We start from the raw sequence: 21,959 nt of genomic DNA on the forward strand, positions 1-21,959 counted from the left end.
GGTTCATATTCGATTCAAACTCATATACCTATTATATTTTAACACCATCATATTTGCAAGTAAATAGTTATCATTTTATAAAATTGTACTATCTTATTTAAGTTTATATCTTCATAAAATATGATTTATTTAATGTGATAATGCTTATTATCTTCATATATATTTAATAAATGACATATACCAACACATAACTATAAGTTTTAATTCAAAATTATTATACTTTATAATATTATGTTTGCTTGGACTAAATGATAATTATTTGAACAACTGAAATAATAATGATATTTGATGTTAGTGGATCATATCCGGCTCATATTCGATGGATCATAAACTACCCGGTTAAAAAATAGAAAATACGATACTGGATCATATCCGGTTCGGATCCGAATCTCAAATACCCGGGATCGGTTTATACCCGAATAAAACGATCCCGGACCCAAATCTGGACAACCTAAAAATAATATGATCCGGTACTTGAGCAGAGGGGTACCCGGGATCACCCGGATCATTTTACAGCCCTACCTAGATTGCACCTATTATATTTCGCAAAAAATAATTTATCAAGGAACCAAACCATCAAAATATGACTGAGCCTGGTGATTAGCAGAAGCAGCAACATCTGACATGGAAATGGAACAATGATAACAATAAATGGAAATCACAAACCTATAATTTGTATATTCATTTCTGGTCACATAAAAAAGCTATTTTCTGGATATTGAATGTATTTTTTTAATGTGAAGGATTCTGTCGCTACAGTTTAGACATTTTTGCGAGGCAAGGGATATACTTATAGCAGCAAGAAAAAGCAAACAGAGGGAGGTTTAAAAACTGAGACAACTACAAGTCATCAATTTGCAAGTAAAAAGTTCAAAACTATACAAAAAACCCAAGTGTTATACATGCAGATGGTAAGTCCTTTTCATAAAGCAAGTGTAACCAGCTTTTGTCCCAAAAAAATAGTCAAATTTCAACAAATGTTTTACAAAAATAGTCAAATTCCAATAAAATGTCTAACAAAAAGTCAAATGTTGTCTAATCCAATGTCAACATAAAACAACTATATATCATTTATCACATATTATTACCAATAATAAAACCAGTAGATTACATCTAACTAAAAACCCAATAATCAGATCAAACTGATCTAAAACACTCTACAAATCATCTATATAAATTTAGTGCTCAAACGGGAACCGATTTTAAAAATTGAGAACAGGTCTGCAAATCACTGATAACAATTTAAATACATCTCCCTTAAGACACACAAATCACTGGCGATCTGCATCCAAATAGTTGCTCTCAACCATACAAATCACACATTCATTCTCATTCAAAATCCACATCTGAAGACTCATATACACACAGGCATACAATTCATATGCAAAATTAACAACAAGGAACAATAAGGCATTATAAGGACACCAATTTATAATACAATGTAGTAAAATAAAAAATCTGAAATTCTCTTAAATGTTAGGGATGCAGTCCCACCTAAATTTGTATGATCAATTTAGCTCATCTATCATACAAGATAATATACCTGTCGAACTATTATTTATCTCATGCTGCCACCTGGTTTCTCCAGAAGCTAAATATAATACATTTAAAATTAAGGAGTACTATAATTTTAAACTAAATGCCACTAAGAAATTCAGGATTTCAAGATGCAACGTTTTTTTTGGAACTGCTTTAACAAAGTACATCTTGCTACCATGTTACATCTTAAATGTTTGATTAGCTCCATTATCTTATTATATCGACGCCATTTCAAGAAGACAGTTAAGGCTATAAAGGAGTTTAGTTCTTTGCGGACTTGATGATTTGATAAAAACTTGTTTGTGGTCAATTTAAAAATCAAACAAACTATAGTCAAACTCCAAACTACAAACGATCCGGACTTGAACATAGAGTAGTTTGGTTATTTGAACTTGTGACCAGCCTAATAGATGTTAAGGAACAATAACAAGCCTAGAAAGAATTTAATATATAAAAGCATACAGTGAACATTGGCTTGTCAAACTAAATTAAGTATTCACAAACATGATAATCAAGCTTATATTAAGCTGAACTCGATAAAATTTGTTAAAAACTAAAAAATGATCTTCGAGAATCGGAACTTTAAAACTATATATTATTAAGAAAAAACATTTTTCAATCTCGAATAAAACCACTGCAGTGTCTTGATTAATCGACGCCAAGCTCTATGGTATTCAGGCACAGCTCAATTCATTTTGCGTTCCTAAATGCAGTGAAGAAGCTAGATATAGATTGTAAGAAATACTTGATGGATAATAAACTTTGTATAGACAGCTCAACACTTCGCTAGAACTAACCTCAACCAATTTAATATCCATTCCTGATGGGTCTGGATGATTGAGACCAGATACTCCTAAACAATCAGCTTGAACAGCTGATTTCTTTGATCCTGATTTTAGAAAGGCCTCGCTCATAACTTGTACGAATGTATATCTTGCTGCTGCTTCTGCAAGCATAGAAAGTCAAACAACTCACAAGTAAAATACTCAAACATCACAATGTCCCCTTCTTATTTAACGCATTTACAAGAACCTAATATCAAAAAATCAACACCCCTAAGTGGCCAAGCCTCCCCTGTTGTGATCAACCCACACACGCACAAACACAAACATACAAATACAAAATATATAATTAATTGATTTTCTTGGAAAAACAAAAGGATACTACCTCCGACACTGTTGTGATAAGAGCGGCCAAACTGCCCGGGCAAGAACCGGAATTGGGTGAGCGAGTTCACAGGAAAAAGGAAAACACAAATAGCAGAGGAACGGATTGAGCTAGTGGACAGATCATAAGCAATCGATGGATGATCACACAATTTCAATCGACACAGTGAAATGGGAGAGGCGAGAAAAGTTAGTAGTCGCAGGTTTGGGTCAGACGAGCGCGGTTTGACAGGCTCGGAGGAGTATTACTGTCAATTCAATTGGAATCAAAATTATGAGACGGGAGTTTCCAGGTTTGGAGGGGGTATTGATGTCATTTTAGTTAGAATTAATTTGCTCTGGTAAAAGAGGTGTTCTCGTATAATAGATATAAACGATAAAAATTACTAAAATCATCAAAATAAATATTTGTCTCTCATGTTATTTTTTAAAAAAATAATTATTTGTGACCGAATCGATACAAATGATTTTTACCGAACCTGATTTTCGTGGTATGGTTATGGGTTTGGTTTTTATTTTTAAAAACCGATTGATATTTGTTCGGGTTTGGTTTTTAGGTCAACCGAACCACAACCCGACCCGAATATCCGAACCAAACCGAAAAGAAGCTAATAGTATAAATTTATTCTATATTATTATATAATATTATGTCAAGTTCTATGAAGTACATAATAATATTGAAGTATTAGAGTATTAATCACATTTTTTAGTTTAATCATAAACAATATCTTTGATTGTAATTTTTTTTTTAATATAATTTATCATTTATAAGTAAACTTATACATAATTATCATCAATTATCAATTAATCAACAATAATATATTTTAACTTTAACAAACATTAACATCATATTCTGGTAATAGTTTTTTGATATTTTTTATATAATTTTCGGGTTTGGTTTTTGTACTTCAGTTTTCGGTTGGGTTTGATTTTGGAAAATAGTATTCTGTTCGGGTCATACCGACCGATTGCGATCTTTGCAGTTTTATCTCGTTGATCGGAAGCAGCCACTCCTGAATTAAATTTGATTCAAACCTTTGAAGTGATTCCAGTCGGATACATGGAAGACAAACCCTCATCTTCTTCTTTATTCCCCGTATTCACCGCACCGCCCCCTCCCACCACCACCACCACCACCACAAAACAACCGCCGCAATGGCTTTCCAACACCAGCTTCACCACCGACATCTCCCTCATCAACGACGCCGTTTCTTCTCACTATGCCACCACAACTTCTCTCCCAATCGAACACGACGATGATGACCTCGAGAGCGATGAAGATAACAAACACAATCAGCGTCCACAGTACGAACTGGTGGACTCTCCCGCATCGGATTATAGCTCTTCCGAGGAGAATAAGAATCTGAAGAAGAAGAAAAGGAAACGGAAGAAGCAGCAATCTGGTGTGGCGGATGCGGATTATAAGTACGGACCTTCGGGGAGGAAGTCGGACAAGGCGTGGGCGAATTCGAGTAGTGATAAGGACTATTTCTTTGATTCTCGTGGCGATCGCGATAATTTAGCTTTCGGTTGTATCTACAGGTTAGTCTAGTCCTAATTGAATTTTTTTACCTTTTACATTATGTTAGCTCCTTATGTTTTACACTTTCTTGCATTTTATATATTTGATTTTAGTGATTGAAATGCTCTACTGGAGATAATTTATCTATAAGTTTGTGTCATCTAGATTTGGGATTAAATCCCGAAAGTGAAGTACAAAGTAATAAGAAATAGAACATATGGTTCTTTTAAAGGATAAGAGCAAGTGCCAAATCTGGATAATACAAGAGTTATTATTCTTGCAAAATACAATTAAACGTAGCCTATAATTACTTTGTAATCTAGGTTATACATTGTGCGTGATGCATTTTTTGGAAATGGATTATCAATTTATAAGGCTCTATGATCTTGTATATGTACATATAATGCAGGGTTTAAGAGCATTATTATTAGTCGCCAATTGCCATGTGGCATAACACTGTTCTTGTCTATCATATGGAACTCTGTGAGTTCCAAATTCTGGTGCACTCTTTACTATTAAATTTATACATAAACACATCTACTTATGATTTTATCTGTATGAGTGAATACAGGGGACCGCGTAAGCAACTTTGAAGTTGCTAATGGTTGGAGCAGTTTTTGGGTCAAGTGTGGTACATAATGTTTATTGAAGTGAATATACTTTCTAATTTTTATGGCAAAGTGTTGATATTTTGCACACTTAAAGAGTGCTTTAAATGAAGATGTCTTGATAATTTTAGCACTTTTTAAGGTTCTATTAACCTGCTAATATCATAGGTATATTACAAGTTTGTATCTTATGTATTAGTCCTAATAATTTTAATTGAATTTTCACCTTGTTGCATTATGTATATACCTCTTAAGTCATATAATTAAAATGCTGCTTCTTTTAATTTTTGCGACTTGCAAGACTTTGCCACATAGGTATATTATGTGTACATAGGCTTATGGGGGTATATTCAGTCTGGATTTTAATGAAATTAATAATAATTTATGGATTCTAATGAATTGTAGGTGATTTTGATTTTATGCGGAGTCTAACGGATTTAAGGTAAAATATCATAAAGCTGATGTAGAGTTCTTGGGATTTAAGCACAATCCTTCAAAATCTCGTTAATTTAAGGACAATCCTCAAAAATCTCGTGGATTATGGAGTTCTACCTCTATTCTGTTTCAAAATCCTTAAAAATTCCATTGAATACAGCCTTCTTAGGCTATGTTTGTATCGTAGGATGTATGATTCTCTGAACTATTGGCATATCTCATATTAACCCTTATTATTTTGGACTTTACTAATAGACTATGGTAATGTGCTTAATAGTACCTACTACCCGGGATTAATTTTAAAACTGTAAGAGCATATTTTAGATAGTTTAAGTTTTGTAATACCTGATAACAAACGCGACCTTGTGTTTCAATTCTCCAAGAATTATTAACTTCATGATTTTCGCTTGTGCTACTTTCAACTAGTTGGAACTGTGTTATTATTTTCCCAAGCTCTATTAAATATCTGTCCTTGCGTATTTGCAAGTATATGCATGTATCTTGCATTTGTTGGCTGTTTTATAAATAAAGTTGGTGGAGTTTATGAAGGGACTAACAATACTTGATGAAGATTATCAATTAGTAATCTTCCGAACCAGATGGTGATATTTTACACTTCTTGAGACTGCACTGCTGTAAATATAAAAAAATGACAATTGACTCATAATATATGGTCTCTCTATAGAAGAAGAAGAGTATGCAAGTGAAGCTTCTTTTTTTCTTTTCAGACTGAAGGAAGAACTTAAAGTTACTTTTTTCCTTTGTAAAATGGTAGTGTATACTTACTCTCTAAATTAAACAAGCAATACTTTCTGATTCTGTTATTCCAAAGCAGAGGTTGTTTCAGAATAATATAACTTAATTTGAGTATATTAGTATTCCTTCTCGGATCTTGGTCATTGGGATCTGTTTGTGAGACTGCTGTTGCCTTATTTTCACGTAATTTCCTTGAGCCTGAAACCTTATGTTGTTTGTCCACTAATCAGGCAATACGTTTCGTGTATGCAGAATGGACGTTGCACGCTACAAACCTCACTCATCTACTTTTGGTAATGCAAGTCATGCAAAGTATCACCGGAATCCAAAAAGAAGGGACTTCGATGCAGACGATGATATAGATGTCTTGGATAGCAAACTTAAATCTGTAGGTCGTTATTGGTCTGCAAGGTACAATGCAGTAGAACGGCATAAGAATTTCAAGCGAATGCGCATAACTGCACCTGAAAAGTGTGCGATGACTTTCGATAATTTCATTCCATTGTCAGATGATACTTTTTGTGAACGTTCAGATGGTAGAACAATATCAAAAGCATCAGTAATTGAGGAGTCCTGGGAAGATGTTGTTTTACGCAAAACAAGGGAGTTCAATAAATTGACAAGAGAATATCCTCACAATGAGAAGGGTTGGCTGGATTTTGCAGATTTCCAAGACAAAGTTGCAAGTATGCAACCTCAAAAAGGTGCTCGGTTGCAGACCCTTGAAAAAAAAGTTAGTATACTGGAGAAGGCAGTTGAGGTTAATCCGGATAATGAAGATCTGCTGGTTTGTCTTTTAAATGCATATCGTAGAAGAGATAGCACTGATGTTTTAATCAGTAGGTGGGAGAAATTACTTGTGCAACATTCTGGAAGTTGGAAGTTGTGGAAAGAATTTTTGCAAGTTGTTCAGGGAGAATTCTCTAGATTTAAGATTCCTGAAATGAGGAGAATATATGCCAATGCAATCAGAGCTTTATCTGCTACACGTGGCAAGCAGCATAGGCAGGTTCTCAGATTTCAATGTTTGTGTGATAGTATTTGCTATGATACCATTTTTAAAGAAGCTTTTTTACAAAATTGTTTGTTCTCGTGAACTTGATGCGGATAATGAGTATGAGATTTGTTTTTAATTTCGAGATACATATTCAGTAGTTGATAAGTGCCTTAGAGAACGTGATAGATGATAGCTGTATGTGGAGTAAAATCAGAATTATTTTGTTATATAGTTGAAGTGGCTGATGTAATGCACTAGATGCTAGAGTAAGCATATATTTTCCTCTTTTCTGTGCTAATTCAGAAGGTGACAGAAAACTAACCTAAGGAACCTATATGCTTACATTTGAGTTCTTAGAATTTATAGCATGGTGGATAGGTAGCTTTTGCATTTTACAAGGGAAAACGGGGGGAGGGGGTGTTTAACCATAACCCATTTTATGTTATCATATATTTTCACTTCACTTTTGAAACTTTGTTTAAACTAGCAATGAAGTTCTTCCCTTCCTCTACCTTCTATATTTGATATTGACTGTTGAAACTTTTTCTTCTGATTATGGTTTTTTCATTTATCGCATTTGTTTATAAAGTTAATAAATGATTAATTTATTTTATTGATTTGAGGCCTCTACTCTTCTTGATGCAGGCTTATGGAGGTACAATTGCACTCTCACATGATAGTGCTGTCATTCAGCAAGAACTGAATCTAGTTGATTTATTCGTAAATCTATGCCGATTTGAGTGGCAAGCTGGCTATCAAGAGTTGGCCACAGCTTTATTCCAGGCTGAAATTGAATATTGTTTGTTCTGTCCTTCTTTACTTCTTTCAGAGCAGAGTAAATTAAGACTTTTTGAATATTTTTGGGATAGTAATGGTTCTAGAGTTGGAGAAGATGGGGCTTTGGGCTGGTCAACCTGGCTTGAGAAAACGGAAGAACAGAAGCAGAAAGTTGTTAATGAAGAGTCAGATGAAATCGATGAAGGTGGTTGGACTGGTTGGTCAGAACCATTATTGAAAACTAAAGAAGTTGATGTAAATCAAGAGAAAATAGACGAGAATATTGCAGAAGTCGAGGAATCTGATGAACTTGGGGAGGGTGAAGTAGAGCCAGAAAAGGATGCTGCCACTTTGCTGAAAATGCTGGGAATTGATGCTGATGCAGATGCCAGTGATGAGGTAAAAAATGCTGCAACTTGGATTAGATGGTCGCAAGAAGAGATATTAAGAGATACTGATCAATGGATGCCTCTTCATCCAAAAACTGGTAAATCTCTTTCTTATGATGTGGCATGATCTCGGGGTGTGAATTTTAAATATTTCGTTAACTATATATAATGTGGTGACCTAAACTGTAGTGCACTATGTTGACAGTAAAAGTGAGGTATATGCATATAGCCCTGTCTAAAATTAGGCATTTTCTGTGAAGATGAACTGTAGTGTAAGTCTCTTACATTGGAAAATAACATTGCGTATCTCCTGTCCAAAATTATAAAACCCTATAAAACCGAGAATAACGACATTGTTCAACGCTTCATAATTACTTTTATCAGCTTATCAGATGACTAGATTTTTGATGTTTCACTTCTGCTAGTTGGTTGAGAAACATATGTACCTGATACCTACTTTTATGATTGTTAATAACTTGCTTTGTTCTCTTCTATTTTGCTAATAATCTGAATAACAACCCTAGCTAGATCTAGCACTTGTATTGCTATATAATTTATGATACACGTTAAATTATGGCATTACCACATGACCATTCTTAGGAGGATCTTTAGTGTGTTCTATCCATTGCTTCTTGATTAGTATGGGAAAATGTGAAGTTACTAGCTATGACGGACCTATACTGCTCAAGTGCATAACTTTTTTTTATAGTTTATTGTAAAATAGACAGAGGTCTTGGCTTGGGCTTACTTCCTCTTAAATTTATTGAAATCCCTTTCTGAGTGTGGAGGAAACCTGATGATACAAACAGATAAAGATTGTTGAAACACAGACAATTTGGAAACACAAAATTTACACCTCAAAAAGCTGCTGCATTCCCTTGTGAGATCTAAAAGAGAACACTCCCTAATGCCTTTGGACTTTATCCTAAGTAGCAACTCAAATATATTATTGCATATCCATTCCATGTATTTCTTCTTCTTTTTTCCTGTGTGCCTGTGAAATTTTGTGGAATTTAGTATATTAATTCCTTATGTTGCTAGAATTAAAATCAATCTTTTCTGTAAAGCAGCGGGTGATACCCATGGTGATGGAATAACAGATGGGGAAATTGATGAACACTTTTCAAGGGTAATATTATTTGAAGATATTAGTGATTACATGTTCTCCTTGACCTCAGAGGAAGCTCGTCTGTCTTTATTATACCAATTTATAGATTTTTATGGTGGGAAGATATCTCAATGGTTAGTATTTATTCTCAATGTTTACCCTGAATTACTGTCTTTTTCACTTGTCCATACTTCACAAAACTTCATTTAATTATAAAATAGTTTGTATATGAATGAAGGAGTTAATTTGCTCATATACACTTTTTGTCGATACCTAATCTTTAATGGCAATTATTAGGTCACTCGTGTATGCTGATAAAGCCTTTTTTACTACTGTCTTTGGTCAGGTCCAAACATGTGGAATTGGTTAATTGTCTTTATTTTGATATTTCAGCCTATTTTATAGTTTCATGGTAACCCTCTATTATATTTGGTTAAAAATGGCAAATAGTTATAGCAAATCAAAATTTCATCACTATTGCAAAAGAGATGCAAAAACTACAATATTTTTTTGTTTGTCTGCGTTATATACTGATATACATGGATGGAATATTACTACATCAGTCAAAATGTTGTTCAGAAACCGAGTTCTTTCCAGAAATCACCTCATTCAGATGCTACTACATCATATCCGTGCATTTTCTATATTACAAGTTAAGATCGCGTCACCTTGTATTCCTAGACACATTCGCCTGGTCCTGGAAAATTTTCCTTACATGTATCCACATTCCGGTATTCGATTGAATTTCATATGAAGTTTCCTCACTTGCCTTGAATAAATGATTTAGATCTTAAATTTTTGGAAGAGGAAGGTTAGGGGCCGTTTGGTTAGGGGTAACTAACAAAGGGAAAGGGAAACAACCAGTTTCATTCCCTTTGTTGTTGTTTGTTTCATGAAATTTATCATTCCCTTTCCCTTCTTTTGGTTTTAGGTTTACCCCAAATGCCTCATAATTCATTCCCCACCCCCCATCAGGTATTTCATTTCCCTTTCATGAATCTTTTTTTATTTTCATTTATAATTTGTTTTAGAAATCACTAATATTAAAAAATAATATGTAAAATATTTTTGAAGATCAAATATAAATTTTAATATAGTTTTTACATATTAAAAATAATTTTGATATAATTTATAAGTCATGATATTTAGAAAATTAATGAAATTTTTAAATAATAAAATATGTCAAATTACAAACATAAATATATTTTACTCTTGAGAAATTATTTAATATTTAAAAATCAAATATAAGGATAATCATATAATTTTTCATTCCGTTTCCAGATCAAAACCAAACATGTAATACAATTCAGCATCATTCCTTTCCTTTCTCTTCGTTTCCCTTTCTGAATTCCATTCCGTTTCCTTAGGTCGAACCAAACGGCCCCTTAAGGTAACTGATAAGGTAGAAGAAATAGGAGTGCATAAATAAATTTTGTACTGCATAAAATAAATTTTAATGTCACCAATAAAGTTTATTTTTAAAATTTTTTAATTAGAAAAATAAAACTACTTTGGAAGACAATATGAATATTTTGATATATTAGCCATCAATTTTTATCTGTGCAAGAGATGCAACACAAATGCAATTTTATAGGGATGATTCTTTTCCGGGATACTAACATGATCACTTGCATTAGATCAAGTTATAGTTTCATACCTATTTACAAGCGTAACTCGTTTTATTATATTTTCTGTGGTTTAAACACACATTTTTATCACTGGCATCAATATAATTTATAACCTTTTTGTCTCATCTGTGGGCAAAATTATCTAATCTACTATTATATCAGCATGCTTGCTAAGTCAGGAAAGTATCTGTCACCATGCTGTACAATTTCTGTTTCATGTTTTCCTTAAATACTACAGGATTGTGAACGTGCAAAGTTTAGATTGTTTTTCTATCTGTTATTTCCTTCCCTGGTTTTGCTTTACTTCATTAATCTTTTTAATAACTTAACCAAAATTATTGCCTTGGTGGATGAACTCTTGCAATACTAAATTTGTAGGACCTCGACAAACAGTTCAGCTTGGGGTGAGAAAATTCTCAGCTTAGAGGTTCTACCGGACATAATTTTGGATAAGTTGAGGAGAGTTCATGAAGTTTTAACTAAAGCAAAAAGCACTCCAATGAGTTTAAGCTTGGAATGTTTATTGGATGGCTCTGGAGATACTTCCATGAGGACTAATATGATGAAATTTCTTCGTAATGCCACCTTACTTTGTTTGAGTGCATTTCCGAAAAATCACCTATTGCAAGAAGCCGTACTAGTTGCTGATGAGCTATCAAATACAAGAATGGGTACTTTATCCAGTTCGGTGACTCCGTGTCGAGCTTTAGCAAAGACCCTACTAAAGAAAAATCGTCAGGTAAATGCTTATATTACTTTTAGAAATCCTGTCTTCTATTTCACTGCTTACTTAATCTTAGGGTTCCACCTCTATTTCTTTTGGATGTACACAATAAATTTAAGATCTTCCGGTCTGCAACTGCTGTTTGTGGGTTCTCAAGGGGAAATGATAATAAAAGGGAACTTTTATTTCGATAGTAAATAGCTTAGTATATATAGCAGATAATTAGTGAATTTACTTTAATGTTTTATATATGGGGCTCGAAGTTATTAAGTTTGTAGGCTATTTATAGCAAGCCCATTTTTTTGGGATCTTAGTCCATTAGGTCATGTTATTAGGTTTTTTTGTATCATATATATGTTATGTAACCCCTTATATTGTCGAAGACTTAAATCTTGAATTGATTTGAGTATTTTCTTTGTTAATGGGCTGCAATCCATAATTATTCTCCCTTGCATGGTTTGGAAACCCTTGGGCTAGTGATTCTTCCATAGTTGGATCACCCAAGTGGAGCATACAATTATTTTATTCCATTAGTTTTCCTACATAACTTCTAGGGTGATATTTACTTGATAACTGTTGGAAGCCCTTTACCGTTTTCCGTGTTCTTTTATGGGGGTATAAGGTATTTGTTGCATTTCTTTCCTTCATATCTTTCAGCAGTGGGATCAATATCTTATTTTACTGGTTATCTATTTTAATGCTTTTGGCACATTATGTTTCTTTTCTTGCAATTAATCTTTTCTTCTCGAGCTCATACTTAAAACTGCCGTGCTTTTTTTTTTTTTTTTTTTTTTAAGTTGAAGTGATATAGGCAGTCTCTAATCAATTCTTCTAATTTATCTTCCTGAAAAAATTTCATATAGGATGTGCTCCTGTGCGGAGTTTATGCTCGCAGGGAGGCCGTTTTTGGAAATATTGATCATGCAAGAAAGGTCTTTGACATGGCATTATCTTCTAGCGAAATGGTGCAACCTGTAAGATTCTTTTCCTTTAAGTTGCCAATATTTTGTTTAGCAGTTCTATGTGATTAATCAGATTAGTAGATTTTCATTTTATACATTTAAATTATTTGTGTAGGAGTCTACTTTAAAACTTAATTTAGAAGAGTGAACTATGGAGAAATAACTATGGGGGCGTTTGGATTAAGGCTTGGAATGGGAATCGGGAATGGGAATGGTATGAGAACCCGAGGGTGGGAAGGGTATGATTTAACCACCTAAAAGAATTGAGGTTCCCATTCCATACAACTAAATAGCTAATTCAAACAATTATGCATGAGATTGAGGTTCCGGTTCTTGTTAACCGGGCTCATTAACCATGAACCAAACACCCCCGACATATATCTCACCCATTCACTCTATTTTTTGGTCTATACTAACCAATAAAATATTTTTTACAACAATAATGATCATCATTACTACTAATAATTTCCTATCATTATATTTTTAGTGATATTGATAGTTTGATATTCCCGCTTTATGGATCCTGACCGCCGGTTGAGATGAATTCATATATCTTTTTTTTATGTGACGCTGTTTGTTCCAGCATTAATTCTACTTAAGGGATCATGTTCTTTCTCTAACATACAAAATTACATTCATGAATTATAAACAAGTTAGAAAATGCATTTTGATTATATCAGTACTGGGGAACGCTAAGAAATTTACCTCAGCACGGGTAGAGATTTTATAGCTGACATATTAACTTCTATACAAAATACTGATATGGATTAAAAAAGGGTCAGTTTGAATAGCATCTAGGGGAAATATGAGAAAACTAAAGAAATGAAAAAGGGTTATTGACTTAAACCGCATTACTATTGTTCCACACAACTAGTTTTTTTTTTTCCTTTTTCTCTAGGCTGTAGTACAATTACATTGAGGTATGTTTCATAACTATTTTAACTTTGGGGTCCTTCTAATTGCTCTTTGGAAAAAATAACATATTTAGAAGCTAATCCTAGAAGTAATTGTGCAAGTTGATGCACAGTTTTAACATAGAGCAAAGGATAAACCCCCACTTTTAGAAATGGTAAACAAAGTGGGGGTCATGCCTATCGGTTAGTTATGTCTAAGTCATGCACATGCTTTCAATATACTTTTTAGTTGCGTTTATAATTTTATTTGTTAACTTTTAACCACGAATTTTATGGTGAGGCTGTGGTTGTAATTCCTTAGATATAGTATCTTAAGCTGTATATATTGGCTTTGAAAGAGTCATAGATGACGATTTTTTTGGAAAAGTAGTTGTGTAATGGCATCACTCCCTTCGCTTTATCATTCATATGTAAATTTAGTGTATACTTTCTATAATTTTTTTTCAACTAAATCTTATACCCGTTTGGTACTATTATTTTACATAATCAGTGAAGAAATGGTGATGTAAGTCATTAGTTAGTATATTCTTGAAGTTGTTGATATACCCCCTGTTTTTTATTTGCTCACGAATGTGTTGTGGTTCCAATTTCTCTATACTCCTTTTTTGAAACAGGATTGCCTGTCAAATACATTTTTAATATATCTGTGGTATGCTGAGGTTGAACTTGCAAACAATTCTGGTAGCAACTCAGAATCAGGAGTACGAGCAATGCACATATTATATAGCTTTGGAAGTGGGGTGAAATACATTCCTTTTACATGTCAGCCATCAAGTTTGCAACAGTTGAGAGCACGCCAAGGATTTAGGGAAAGAATTCGGACAATACGGGCAATGGGGGCGCATGTTGTCACAGATGATCGGTTTACAGCCTTGTTATGTTCAGCTGCTTTATTTGAAGAATTGACTGCTGGATGGACAGCAGCTAGTGAAGTTTATGATCAAGCCTTTTCCATGGTGCTTCCCAGTAAGTTACTGCTTTCTTTTTACGCACTTAATATAGTTTTTTTTTCTGCCATAGTCCTATTCATTTTGTAACTGCTATGTTAGCTTTAAGCTAGTGCCCCCAAAGCCACACTTTCCAGGCCACTGGTCGGGGCCTTGCATAGTATACCTTGAGAAATCTGTTTGAGCCAAATGCTTTAAGTAGTTAAATATTTTTTGAGTGTGCTTGTCTTTAGGTTGTCACCAGGGATTTGGGCCACAACTCTGTATACTGCTTGAAAAAAACTTGTCTTGATAGTATAATTGAATCAAAGATACAGAATTGAAAAAGGACCACTTGTAAATAAATGGACTTTTCACTTCTCTAAACAAATAAAGCACATCAGAAATGATGTGTTTGTGTGACAATGAAACCAATGATATAAGGTCCTTTTTGTGAACTTTTCAAGTAACAGAGCTTGTGTATGAATCGTTTAATGGGGTTTTATTGGAATGAAATGTTATATTTTAAATGCCTAAACGAATGTGGATATTCTTTACCATAACCAGGTTTTCTGCAAGTCACTTGACTGTTCTCAACCAACTTTGTTCTTTTAGCCGACTTATAACCAATAGAGCATTATTTTTCATGTAAGATGTTTACTTGAGTGAACCATCAAAGGTATGGATGCTAAAACAATTGAAACCAACGGATACCCGATCCATTTGGATCTTACGGAACTCAAAATTATTAATTTGGATTTAAATTTTAAACCCTAAAGAGTTTAAAATTTGGATTGGGGTCATGTGTACCAAACCGATTTGAAATCTTTCTTAAAACCTGATCCTAACCCGAAACCCGGTTAAAACCCGATATGTGTACTGGAGTAGACAAAAACGTTGGAGTATTGGAGTACGAATTACAATTTTTTAGTTTAAACAAAAATAATATCTTTGATTATCCAAATTTATATGTAATTCATCATTTATAAGTTGTCTTAAACTATATTATCAATCAATTAATAATATTTTTCAACTTTAACAAGTATTAAGATTCATGTTCTGCTTATTAGTTATATTGCAGAACATAGTGTTCTCTGATTTATAAAAGTAATTGTTCTACGTTTTGATTACAATGTTTATATTGTAGAACATAATCTGCAGGTTGTCGAATGTTTACAAATATTCTATTTAGGAAAAAAAATTAAATTTAGATGACTAGTTTATATTTTTTCCAATTGTGTACTCCAATACTCCAATGTTTTTGTCTACTCCATAGAACTCAACACACTCTCTCTCTCTCTCTCTCTATATATATATATATATATATATAGGCAATTGCTCAAATAGAAACCACTAAAATAAAAACTAAAATGGAAATCAAGAGAAACTATACCTAAATGACCTCACCCACCCCCTATATGTCATCACCAACCTAGGGCCCAGCCTCACCTCCACTCAATCCACCGCGGGCCCGCTAGGGCCCCAAAGCTCCTCACAGGCCCTGGACAGGCTTCAGACAGTCTTAAAGAGCCAAACCTTGGCCCCACCATGGTCCCACTAGGCCCCGACCCGGCCCTATTAGGCCCCACTTAGACCTCGTCTAGGCCCATCTCGGGGTCCATCACCGGTCCCAAAACCCGCATCATTCTACTTAATCGCATTGGTTTCTATTTAGTTTCTATTGGAGTAGGACCATATATATATATATATATATATATATATGTATTATGTATGTATGTATATATATATGTATTATGTATGTATGTATATATGTATTTTATGATTAAATTTAACATTGGAGTACACACAAAATGACCAAAAGATAGGTTATTCTTCTTTATATTAAGCATGCAGTTACATAATCAATCTGGTATATATATATATATATATGTATTATGTATGTATGTATATATGTATTTTATGATTAAATTTAACATTGGAGTACACACAAAATGACCAAAAGATAGGTTATTCTTCTTTATATTAAGCATGCAGTTACATAATCAATCTGGTATCATGTGATTTTTATTTGGCTAACCTTTTTGTTCTCTTCCTTTCTCTTTTTTTAATCATTTGTCTCCTTGCATAGAAAAGCATGCATCTAATGCTTTTTTTTTTGAATTTCTGACTTTATGTCTGTGTGTGTGTTGTCTTTTGCATCAACAATTGTGTTGTGTGTGGTTCATCTTTTAAAGTTACTATTTTGGTCATCCGCTCACCAAGTCAGTCCTACTTGTCCATGTTTCTTGGGTTCCCCAAACAAATGCTTTCAGTTTAAGGAAATATTTTTTTTTTGTCAGGGTCTACATACACGTAGATGAATTGTATCAAATACAATAGCTGCATCAAGGGAATTCTTTTATTCAAGAAAGTTTATTTCCTAACTGAAGGTCATGCAACATGTCCCCAGAAATTTAGTAAATAAGACTTTAATGATTGACAAGATAAACCCGTCTTCTAAAAAGTCCTCGCTCCGAAGCCCGCTTCCAAAATATCCTGGAAAACGAAACAAAACAAAAACAAAACATAAATTAATACAAGAAAATCATATATATTAATATATATATATATATATATATATAATATACAAAGAAATTTAATTCATAAAAAAATAAATCTAATAAAAGTAAGAATGAAAGGAGCGAATATAATAGAATAGAGAGAAAATAAAATAATAAAAAATAATATTTAATCTAAAGAAGGAAATCTAACCAAAGAGAAATCCTTTGGTTAGATACATAAGACTAAATTAATCAAACGAAGAATAAAATAATAGACATTAAAATATAATTAAATATATCATATATAATGACCATCAAAATGGTAACACAAGCCATATAAAATGGCAACCAATCAGGAATTAAATGTCATAAAGACACAATAATGTCATCAATAATGACCCCTATAAATGGTACTGAATATTCATGAAGAATATTAAACCTGCAAAAGATTTGAAGCATCAAAATAAAAAATTACCCGTAATATTAGCACAAAAAATATAAACATCAAAATAAATGGTAAATTAGCAGAATCTTATGCCTAAACATATCAAATTAGGATCTTACCAATTTAAAAAAATCGCACATTAATATACAAACAAATATAAAATTCAAAAACAATGAAATAAATAAAAAATAAATTGATAACATGCACCTAAAACATGTTTAAAAATTAAGACTTGTGATTTAGAAGATCAAAGTACACACTTACATACCCACACAATCAAGAACACCAAGAACACATATCGAAAAATATAATGGACTTGATTTCAACATAATAATCCGGCCGACCATAACGAATCCGGCTAAAACAAAAACATGTCAGAAAAAGGCTCAACTAGATCTACAAATTAATCCTAGCAAAATAAACAAACTAGATACAAAATCCATGATTTCAAACACCTAAAAAATCTATACAACCTTTAAATTAGAAGAGCACAAGTATAAAATGATTTCTACCAAAAACACATGCTATCTTGATATATACAAACAGTCAAATGAAGTATATTATAAAACACATAACAAAAATTATTCTTGATCACAACAAGATAATCGAGAAAAAAATGTACCTTTTCAAAGAGATAGGGACACCTTGATTACATACAATATTGAGAGAATAATCTTACCGAATCCAAAAAATAATTCCATAGAATCGCCATTAACAAACCACGATGCGTATACTTGTGCACGGCATCTTGAATTTCTGTTTGATTTTGGATTGGACGATGAAGGGGGAGGGAGGGAGGGAGAGAGAGAGATTGTACAAAAATGTACGTTTAAGGAAATATTAGTTAGTCAAGACCAGAAAGATTTAATTGTTGTTATAGTAATCAAGCATTGCTGCAACATGTAATGTTCCATTATTTTGAAGTTTGGGGAGTCAAAGTAATATGGTTCTTATCTTGTTCGGAAAAGTTGTTAAATGGTGATGAAGTGTAGGATTGCAGGTCTGTTGCTGACCGTTTTAAATAAATTTTTAATCAATCAATATATTTTTCTGTGCTGTACTATGCTAGTAGTTGGTTAATCTGAATAGTAGCCAAGATTCTGCTATGATTTTATGAATGGATCTTGATGGCTTTGTGTTCAATTTAAATTGATCAGAAATGACAGTGTTACATGTTAAATATATGCCATCGATTGCAAAGTGTATGCCATCCAGACCAAACCCAAAGTAAGAGCATCTTCAAGAGGCTCTATATGTGCTTTTAAGTAGAAAAATAAAGAGCCTTGGTTCAAATAGAGCTCCAAAAGACTCTAAGAGTCTCATTATAAAGTTAAGAGCCTATTCTTTCTCCTCTCTTTAGGAGCCTCCACATGGCTCTTAAATTATTTTTATAAATAAAAAATACATTCACTCCTACTCATCCACTACTTTTCCCTCTCTTTTAGTTCATATTTTAATAAAATATAAACTAAAGGAGTATAAAGAGTATCGTTGGAGTTGACACTCTTAAAAATGTACTAACCTCTAAGAGCTATATATATTATATTATAATTTAAGAGCGAACTAGGGGACTCTTGTAGATGCTCTAAGCATCTATATGTTCTCCCAGAATTGCTTCTATACCATTAAATGTCGGATGTTCCAACCCAGCACTTCATCTTACAACATATTTTGTCCCTTGTGATATTTCATGCTCCATTCTTGGATTTGCTGACACAAAGAAAAGAGCAGGCGTTGATTACTCGATTTAAAAGGTGTACAAGTGGACTTCATGTTGTGCATTCAATATTGTTGTCCAGAAGAGTTAAATTTCTTTATTCCAGAAATTCACAGCATATATTTAACAGTTGATTGACATGGGGTTTTAATTCCAGAAAGAAGAACTCACAGTTATCAGTTCGAAATGTTGTTCAACTACTACGTAAGGATGCTGCGGAAACATCATCAGCAATCTCAATTAGGAACTGTCTGGGGAAAAGTTATACAAGGATTGCACTTATATTCTCTCAGCCCAGAACTCTACAGTGTTTTTGTTGAAATAGGCCATCTTCATACCACACCCAGTAAAATGCGATGGATATTAGATGACAGCTGTCAGAAGTAAGTTATGTATATTTACTGTCTTTATTATCTACTAGTATCTCTATCTGTTCCCTTTGATTGACGAGGAAATCTCAGAATCAGAGCTTATGACTTGAGCTGAATCTCATTTTTCCCTTGTTTTTTTTCTTATGTTTTGAAATAAAGATCATGATAATTTTTGCCACTGGGCAATTAGTAGAACTGCAGAATCATTTACTTGAGTGTTAAATTTCCAATAATGATATAATAGATCCACACATTCGCACTGACATAAATATAACTGACGAAGTTGGAATATCAACTATTCTTCTGTCTCATCCATGTTAATACATGCAGGAAGCCATCCGTGATAGTTTGGCTATATGCACTGTCATTTGAAATAAGTAGAGGAAGTTCCTATCATCGTGTGCATGGCCTGTTTGAGAGGGCACTGGCAAGTGACAACACGCGTAACTCAGTAATACTGTGGCGCTGTTATATATCATATGAGATGAATGTTGCATGTGATCCTGCTGCAGCTAGGAGAGTTTACTTTCGAGCTATCCATGCATGCCCATGGTATGTTTTTTATGTTGTCTTTCAAATACTATAAATACACATTAGAAGTATGGGATGAGTTTATAACCCAGGCATTGTCATGTGAAACGGAGAGGTTTCGCCTTTGGTTTCTTTTTTGCAAGTGCACAAGACCCAGGAAGTTCTTTTAAGGAAATGTGGCATAAAATATATATTGTAGTTATTGAACAGAACATGGTAAAATGTTTTCATATATGTAGTGCTTGGCGTCTCGGAAAACGGAAGCCTATATACATAAACAAAGATTTGTTGTAGTGTAAAAGTTACTCTGATCTTAATGCTGATTAACATGTTTTTTAGGTTGGAAAAGCGATAACATGATGCTATTCCTCATACTACACTATTCTGAAGTGATCTTAGTGCTGTTCCACTTGTTTTTTTAGGTCGAAAAAGCTATGGCTTGATGGCTTTCTCAAATTGAACTCCATTCTGACGGCAAAAGAGCTGTCAGATCTGCAGGAAGTAATGCGTGACAAGGAATTAAATCTGAGGACGGACATATATGAGATCCTATTACAGGACGAGCTCTAGGAATACATTTTGGAAACTGTAATATTTAGCAGGTCTGTCAATTTATACACCAAACATTTAATTACTTGAATATATCTGTGGCAGGGATTCAAGCCATATCAGTTACCCTGCTGGTAGATAGTTTTGACCGCACTTAGAGTCTATCGATCCTCATTTTCTGTTTTGTTTGTCTCAGAGCTGACAGTAACCAATCTAATTTAAGAAAATAGGTGGAGGCTCAGGTAATCACTACAAGGAACAAACAGAGATGAGGATAAGTCTGTCTAGTTTAGAGCATCTCTGAGAGACTCTTAAATGAGCTCTTAAATTGAAATTTGAGGAGGGAGAAAGAAATTTTTGCTTCAAAAGACTCTTAGTGGCTTTTCATATTACTAAGAACTTCTTGTTTCTCTCTCCTCTCCTCAAAGTTAAGAGCCACTACAAAACTCTTAACTTATTTTTTACAATAGAATATTCCTTCCTTCCAATTACATCTGAGTTTGTGTCATATACAAGTCCAAACAAGAATAAAATATTAACTTAAGAGCAAGTATTAAGAATATTGTTGGAGGACTTTTAAATTTGTATTAACTGGTTTAAAGGAAAATTATTGGTCAATCATTTTGAGTTTCGTTACAAACTGAATTTATTTCTTAAAAACAAATTTTCCTTGAACCTTCATTATATTACAACATAACTTTTTAAATAAATATTCACTTTTCAAAGAAATTTATTAAGAAAAATATTTTTATTGGATCTTTCTCGACGTTTCTGGGCCATAGGGGTTATCAGTTTCCGAGGTTCATATAAAATTCATCTATAATTAGGCCCTCAATTAGACTAACTCTTTCTTTTATGCTCTCTATGTCCCAACTATTTCTTTTTCTCGGGTGTTTTATCCAATTTTTTTCATTTCAAAACTTACCAAAAATAGTCAATAGGTCCCATCACTTGATCCACTTTTCTTTCTTTTTCACACTACTTTTACTCCACTATCTTCTTTTTATACATTAAAAATTAATAGGTCCCATCACTTGATCCATTTTTTTTTCACTACTTTATAAATATTTCTTAACCTTCGTGCCCAACTCATTCGATAAGAAATGGGAGGGACAGAGGGAGTAATTATTTCTTTTATATTGGATTAGTATTACAAGCTATAAGTTGTTTCCAAATTCAAAAGAGTCAAGAATGAAACGCAATATTCATATAATGATTTTAGTAGTTACTGAAATTCGACTAATACTTGATAGAAATTGTATATCCTAATATAGAGCGTAAAGACCAGTCTTTTACACCATTTTAACTATGTTGAACAGGTGTCACTCGACTTTTTACGCTCATCAATCATTTTCAAAAATTTTAGAAAATTTATACTTTCCCTTTTTAATAGG

At 33.2% G+C, this 21,959-nt stretch overlaps 1 protein-coding gene across 4 annotated transcripts; it reads left to right on the forward strand.

Annotated features, from left to right (window-relative positions):
- The first annotated feature begins 3,606 nt into the window (after window positions 1-3,606).
- Window positions 3,607-20,754, forward strand: LOC108214799 (uncharacterized). Of its 4 annotated transcripts, none has more exons than XM_064090458.1 (10): window positions 3,608-4,247; window positions 6,279-7,035; window positions 7,669-8,287; window positions 9,257-9,431; window positions 11,304-11,664; window positions 12,513-12,623; window positions 14,140-14,491; window positions 19,272-19,497; window positions 19,816-20,037; window positions 20,439-20,754. In XM_064090458.1, exons 1-10 carry the CDS (start codon window positions 3,766-3,768, stop codon window positions 20,584-20,586), a joined length of 3,453 nt encoding a protein of 1,150 aa, XP_063946528.1. In that variant the 5' UTR covers window positions 3,608-3,765; the 3' UTR covers window positions 20,587-20,754. The 4 variants fall into 4 exon arrangements, with proteins under 4 accessions (XP_063946530.1, XP_063946531.1, XP_063946528.1 ...); XM_064090459.1 differs by having other exon boundaries at window positions 9,260-9,431; XM_064090460.1 differs by lacking the exons at window positions 19,816-20,037; window positions 20,439-20,754 and adding an exon at window positions 19,119-19,151 and having other exon boundaries at window positions 3,607-4,247; window positions 19,272-19,410.
- The last annotated feature ends 1,205 nt before the right edge of the window (window positions 20,755-21,959 follow it).

This window comes from Daucus carota, chromosome 3 (assembly GCF_001625215.2).
Source record: "Daucus carota subsp. sativus chromosome 3, DH1 v3.0, whole genome shotgun sequence".
NCBI lineage: Eukaryota > Viridiplantae > Streptophyta > Magnoliopsida > Apiales > Apiaceae > Daucus > Daucus carota.

Coding starts and splice junctions, on each gene's coding strand:
- LOC108214799 (XM_064090458.1), top strand. CDS start 3,766: ATGGAAGACAAACCCTCATCTTCTTCTTTATTCCCCGTATTCACCGCA. Junction 7,036..7,668: donor GTGGCAAGCAGCATAGGCAG/GTTCTCAGATTT, acceptor TTCTTGATGCAG/GCTTATGGAGGTACAATTGC. Junction 11,665..12,512: donor TACTAAAGAAAAATCGTCAG/GTAAATGCTTAT, acceptor AATTTCATATAG/GATGTGCTCCTGTGCGGAGT.